The 6,604-nt window shown below is 39.8% G+C and overlaps 1 protein-coding gene across 1 annotated transcript; it reads left to right on the top strand.

Annotated features, from left to right (window-relative positions):
• The first annotated feature begins 328 nt into the window (after nucleotides 1–328).
• LOC118591623 (non-histone chromosomal protein HMG-14-like) lies at nucleotides 329–616 on the top strand. Its single transcript, XM_036200077.1, has one exon. It carries the CDS (start codon nucleotides 329–331, stop codon nucleotides 614–616), a length of 288 nt encoding a protein of 95 aa, XP_036055970.1.
• The last annotated feature ends 5,988 nt before the right edge of the window (nucleotides 617–6,604 follow it).

Below are 6,604 nucleotides of genomic sequence, written 5' to 3' on the forward strand. Positions count from 1 at the left end.
GCCAAAGAAATGTCTGGAGATGACATTGACTTTGGTGATGTACTAAATAGAGCTGACAATAATCAGACCATTTCAAGTGATATCAGGACAGATTTTAATATCTCATATGTGGATGATGGTCAGACTGAAATACTGCTACAGCTGAGTTCAAGGGGCAGAATACCAACTATTTAATACATGGATGTTTGAATTTTTTAAATTCTAGACTAAGTCTGTGTAAGTAGTTTATTGAAAATGCTATGTTTGGAGTTCGTGCGGTGGCAGCCAAGGCGGTGCAGCTCCGTGACAGGTTCGGCCTCACACGTGCCTCCCACCCAGCGCCTTCACGATGCCCAAGAGGAAGGTTAGCGCGGACCGAGCGAAGGCGGCGGAGCCCAAGCTAAGCTCTGCCAGGCTGTCGGCCAAGCCCGCCCCTGCCAAGGTGGACGCGAAGCTGAAGAAGGGAAAGGATAAGTCATCAGACAAAAAAGTGCAAAGCAAAGGGAAGAGGGGAGCAAAGGGCAAACAGGCTGAGGTGGCGGACCAGCAAACCACAGATGTGCCTGCAGAAAACAGAGAGACTGAGAACCAGAGTCCAGCTTCTGAAGTAGAAGAGAAAGAAGCCAAGTCCGACTAACCATCCATCGCGTCTGTCAGTGTCCCCGCCTCCCTTCTTGTACAATCCAGAGGAATATTTTTATCAACTATTTTGTAAATGCGAGTTTTTTAGTAGCTCTAGAAACATTTCTAAAAGGTGGGAGGAAGTCTCCCCTCATCCCATTTTTTAAGTATAAATGATTTTTTTTAAGAGGTTAAATCACTTGCTGGTTGTTTATTTTTTGGTACAACCAGAAAATAGCAGGATGCTGAATCAGGAGACGCTGTGACTGTCTCGGGGGTCACCATAACATTCCGTAGAGGGGGCTAGTTTTATATCCTACAACACAAAGCATACTAAATGGTAATTTGGAGTCTTGGTCGTGCATTTGTGTCTGGAATATTTTCAGTTATTTCTGGTCTCGTGTTTCTAGTAGAACTGTATCCTAAAAAAAACCACTACTCGGTCTTTGCCCTGTCAGAACTGTCTCTGGTCATGGCAGTCCATTTTCCTAACAATTGTGATACTGTGCTGTGAAAGATTGAAATTTTGAATATGTACTGTATGTGGCATAAAATTGGGAGTCAGTGAGCAGTTGATTGTTATGTGAGGTCTTAGGGAAAACTTGACAAGCTTAGGATGGAACATCACTGGAATAAGTTCAAAGAGAAACAACACATGGCTCTTTTGGGTACGTGAACACAATGTATGACTTTTAGAGTTTGGGTCCATGTTTTAAGAATTGAAATGTCTGTGTACTCAACCAATAAAGTCTCAGTTGTGAAAGAGTATTCCAAAAAAAAAAAAAAAAGAAAGAAGAAAAAAAGAAAATGCTATGTCTGATAACTTCTAGTTTCAGTCATGACATGTAAGAAGCTCCCATATTTATAGGGGAAAAAAGAAAAGAGAAACTCAGCAAATTAAAAACCAATGACTTTACCAGAGACTCATCAAAGAACAGATGTCTCAGATAAGTCAATACCCTAAAATGTAGAGGCATAGGCTTATACAGAGAAACACTGGACATCTCTAGATGTAGAGGTAAAGCTGCTAAAGGCAGGACACTATGGTAGGAAGAATGAAATGACATTTTAATTAATTGTTTGATGCTGATATGAACTCAGGTAACAGTGACTAACACCTTGGGGATGGTGGTCTGAGGAAAAGCCCCATACTTAGTTGTATTTATCTCCAGGCATCCTATAAGCATTTCATGAAGATCCAAAAAGAATTCTTTCCTAGATTTGATAGGACAAAGGGAAGAATAAACTAAGTAAAATAAGCCCAGACAATTCTATAAAACAAAGACCTTTTCTGCAAGTAAAAAGAAGGTAGGGTAGGGAGGGCACACTTTCAATAGACATAGCCCAGGAACACAAGAGATACAGCTCAAGATTATCACTAAAAGTGAATTAAGTCAAACTTGGAAAGACAAGTATCACATTTTTCTCATTTATGGATCCTAGATTTTGTGTAGATATATAAAATTGTGTTCACATATTTGAAATGAAATTTGAAACAGAACTATCCATAGGAAGCAAGTGGGTAAATGAGGAAAGGAGGTGAAGAGAAGAAGAAGGTAGAGTTGTGTAGTAGTTTGAATGCTGTGGGATGTTCTGTATGTCAAATGTGTTGCTCCGATTGGTTAAAATAAATAAAGTGCTAATTGGCCAGTAGCCAGGCAGGAAGGATAGGGTAGGCGGGACAAGGAAGAGGAGAATGCTGGGAGGTGGAAGGCTGGAGGGACAGAGACTGCCAGCTGCCGCCATGATAAGATGTAAGGTACTGGTAAGCCACGAGCCACATGGATTAATAGAAATGGGTTAATTTAAGATAGAAGAAGTAGATAACAAGAAGCCTGCCACGGCCATACAGTTTGTAAACAATATAAGTCTCTGTGTGTTTACTTGGTTGGGTCTGAGTGACTGTGGGACTGGTGGGTAAGAGAGATTTGTCCTGACTGTGGGCCAGGCAGGAAAACTCTAACTACAAAAACAGCTCCATAGGCTGAGGTATTTGAATACTTGGTCCCCAGTTGATGGTGCTGTTAGAGATGTTATTGAGCTATTAAGTGATTGAGCTTTGCGAGCGTCCTTATGTCACTGGAGGTGGACTTTGAGAGTCTTTAACCTTACCCCACTTTCAGTTTGCTCTCTGCTTTGTGTTATGTTTGCAGATGTACTTTCTTCATTTTCAGCTCTCAGGCTGTCAGCTCTCAAGCTTCCCTTGCAATTATGGGCTCACCCTCTGGAGCTGTGAGCCAAAATAAGCTTTCTTCTATAAGTCAGTTTTAGTCATGGTGTTTCACCGTAGCAACAGAATAGTTACTATTATAGGTTATGACGGGGGATACTATCAAAGTACATTATCTATTTCTGCAAAGATGTCTTAATTAAGCCTGGTAGCATGTACAATGGATGAGATATATATATATAAATTATATATAAATTATATATATGTATATGTTAATCTTAAAAAGTCAAAGAAAAGAAAAATGAACAAGAACAGAATCTGTTCATAGTTTTAAAGTTGAGATTCTGCTACATTTCAGATTTAGAATTTTTAGCAAAAACATGTGTGTCAAAGGTTTTTTCACCACAGCATCTCTATTGTGACACAGTGGAAACTTTAAGAGACACATCACAGCTCATTGAACATGGAGAAGTCTTGCTGGTGCTTACATAGAGCTTTCATGTCCTCATTCTAAGGTCTTTGGTACAGGGAGGTACTCAGCATGCTATCAAAGGAGAAAGGTAAATACAAAGCCAGCTACAAACCCTTTAATCTACAGTAGTGTTTCTCAACCTTCCCAAAGCTGTGACCCTTTATTACAGTTCTTCATGTTGTGGTGACTAGTTACCATAAAATGATTTTCACTGCTACTTCATAACTGTAATTTTGCTGCTGTGATGAATTATAATGTAAATATTTGTGTTTTCAAATGGTCTTAGGTGACCCTTGTGAAAAGGTTGTTTGACTCCCAAAGGGGTCACAACCCACAGGTTGAGAACTGCTGATCTACAATATTATCCTGTCTACAAGATATGCTATTGCAATTGTGGCACAAAGCTTGTGGTAGTAATCAACCAATATGTAATTGACTTAAGGCCCACTCCATGAGATGAAACTCATATTCTTGGGTGACAAAGAACCAGAAACTAAAAAGCCCAGGGACCTAGAATAATATTGTTCTTTTTAAATTAAAAAGTAGCAACAAAATTGCTGTTAATGACCTTCTACTATGCTCATAGATCAGTGCCTTGCTCAGTCATCATCACAAAAGCTTCCTCTTGCAGCAGCTGGGAACAAATACAGACATCCATAGCCACATAATATGCAGAGAGTGAGAGGCCTAAATTGGATATCTCCATCAAATCCCTCCCTTGGTACTCAGGAAACCATTTAGAAGAGGAGGCACAAAGAATCTCAGAGTCAGAGAGAGAGAGAATGGAGGACATTAAGGAAACAAGGCCTTCTAAGGGATCAGTACACATATGAACTCACAGAGACTAAGGCAACATGCACAGGGCCTGCATGGGTCTGTACTACATGGGGTACAAGAATTGAATGGAAAAGATAACAGGTAAGATTGGGATCCCTAACACTGAAGCTATCTCCAATTGTTAACCACTGACATAAAACAATGATTGTATCTCTATAAGTTAATTTTCACAGGAATTTAGACTTTTAACAAGTTCTTTAATATTTTCATATGTATATGTGATCATTATCTATGAGTACTATCATGTGTATACTGATGTGTATATGTGACTGCAAGCACTCGTGTTAGTATAATGTCAGAGGATAGTCTGTAGAAGCTGGTTTTCTTCTACAGTGGTCCCAGAGATTGAACTCAGATTGTAAATATTGCATGGCAAGTGATTTTTCCCCTTGAGTTATCTCAATCAATCGTCTGAATGAGTCAAATAAAAAAGTTTGAGAAATTTTGATGCCTGATTTCAAAACTTCCTCAGAAGTTATCATAACTGAAAGCCAGTTTTTAAATAAAAGCATAAAAGAATATATAGATCTCTGAGGAATATACTGACATACAGAGATCAAATTTTCATTGAAAGCGCAAAAGTGATTCAGTAGAGAAACAATAGTGTGTTTAACAACTGTTCATAAAGACTCAATAAACTTTACATTTTGATATAGTATCTTTTGCATAAATGAACTAAGAACACAGATCTAAATGCAAATCGCTACACACAGAAGTTATAGGAGAAAATGTGTGACCTTGAATTTGAGAATTAGTTTTCAGATTAAAATCAAATACATGCTTCATGAAATAAAACATCAATGAGTTGGAATTTATTAAAATTCAATAGTTCTGTACTGAGAAAGTCACTATTAAGATACTGAAAGACATGAAAAGACTCAGGAAGGTATTTCTGGAATATATATCCAAATAACACGCATGCCTGAAATGCACAAAACAGTCTTAAAACTCAACAAGAAGAAAACAAATCACCCCATTTTAAAATTTCCTCATATTAACTTTAAATCATGGTAATCAAGTCCCTAACTCAGGCTACCTGAAAGGCCAAGATAGGTTCAACTTCTTCATGGTTCTATAGGTTCAAGCTCGAAACTAGGCAGTTGCCTGAACTGGGGCGCTGGTGAGTGTGTCTCCTCATGGAAGTAATACCAGTACTCATATCTCAAGCAGTAAGAGGAAAGAAAGGTGGATCTACCCTCTCATTGTTCAAGTGACCTAAAGACATCCTGTAGCACCCTAGCTTAATCTAAAAGCCCAAGCACTTCTCAATAGCATCCTCCAAGAACCAAGCCTCTCAGCAATTGGCCTCTGGTAAGCTCACCAAAGAAAATACAAATCTGGACAGTTCTCTGTATGCTATAAAGGAAATTACAAATTAAAACAAGTAGGTAAGACCACATACTCATCAGATTCACTAAAATTCAAAGCTCTAACAGACCAACAATGGAGAACTGAGAAGCTGAAGGGATTCTTGATGAGTGCTAGAGGAAACATAAATGGTAGTCACTGTGAAAATGAGTTTCATAACTGTCTCTACTCACTTGTGTGGATATAATGGAATGTCCGAGTGGAAAATTTATAAAGAACAAGAATATTTTCTTAATTTTAGAAGCATGGAAGTTTAAGATCAAACTGGCAAATTCTTCTTGTATCTGGTGATAGTAATAATGGCTAGACACTGGGTAAAGTCTTTGTCAAAGACTTTACTCCTGTTCATGAATAAAGAGCCTTTGTGGTCTTAATGACCTCACACAGGCCCACATCTTAGCACTTTGGTAAAGAAATGAATTTTGGAAGTGAATAGTTAAAACTATATGCCTTAGGGTTTTTATTGCTGTGAAGAGACACCATGACTGTGGATACTCTTATAAAGAAAAGCATTTAACTGGGGCTGGGTTTGCAGTTCAGAAGTATAGTCAACTTTTGTTGTCAGAAAGCATGACAGCATGCAAGCAGACATGGTGCTGGAGAAGGAGCTGAGAGTTCTGCAACTGGATCCACTGGTAGCAAAAAGAGAGAGTAACCATGGGCCTGGCTTGATTATTTGAAACCTCAGTTACACACTTCCTCCAATAAGGCCACACCTATTCTAACAAGGCCACACCTCCTAATAGTGCCACTCCCTATGAGCCTATGGTATTGGTGAAATTATTAAGGCCACTCCACGCAGTTAAAAGGGAGGTTTATTTTGTGGGGTAACTTACAAATGAAGGGATAGGTTGCAGGGTCTGGCAAAGGTGTGGCTCAGTCCGGTGGTGTTCTCTGGAGAACTCTGCTTGGTCTACCTCCAGCGTCCTGAGCCCTCCCTGGATCTTCCCTCCCTCCTCCGCCCCCCTTGTGGGCGTGGCCATTACCGAAGCCTCTGGGGGTGGGAACTTCCAGGCCAGTGCCGGGATGAACTTCCAGGCCAGTGCCTGGACGGCTGCCCACTGCACTATGGGGGTCATTTTCATCCAAACCACCACACCGCAGCACCGCTGACCTAGGACCCACCATTTGCACGCCTAGAGCACCTTTCAAGAAAG

Source organism: Onychomys torridus, chromosome 9, assembly GCF_903995425.1.
Source record: "Onychomys torridus chromosome 9, mOncTor1.1, whole genome shotgun sequence".
Classification (NCBI taxonomy): Eukaryota; Metazoa; Chordata; class Mammalia; order Rodentia; family Cricetidae; genus Onychomys; species Onychomys torridus.

Bases quoted from the DNA above. Each gene is read 5' to 3' on its own strand.
- LOC118591623 (XM_036200077.1), top strand. From the start codon at position 329: ATGCCCAAGAGGAAGGTTAGCGCGGACCGAGCGAAGGCGGCGGAGCCC.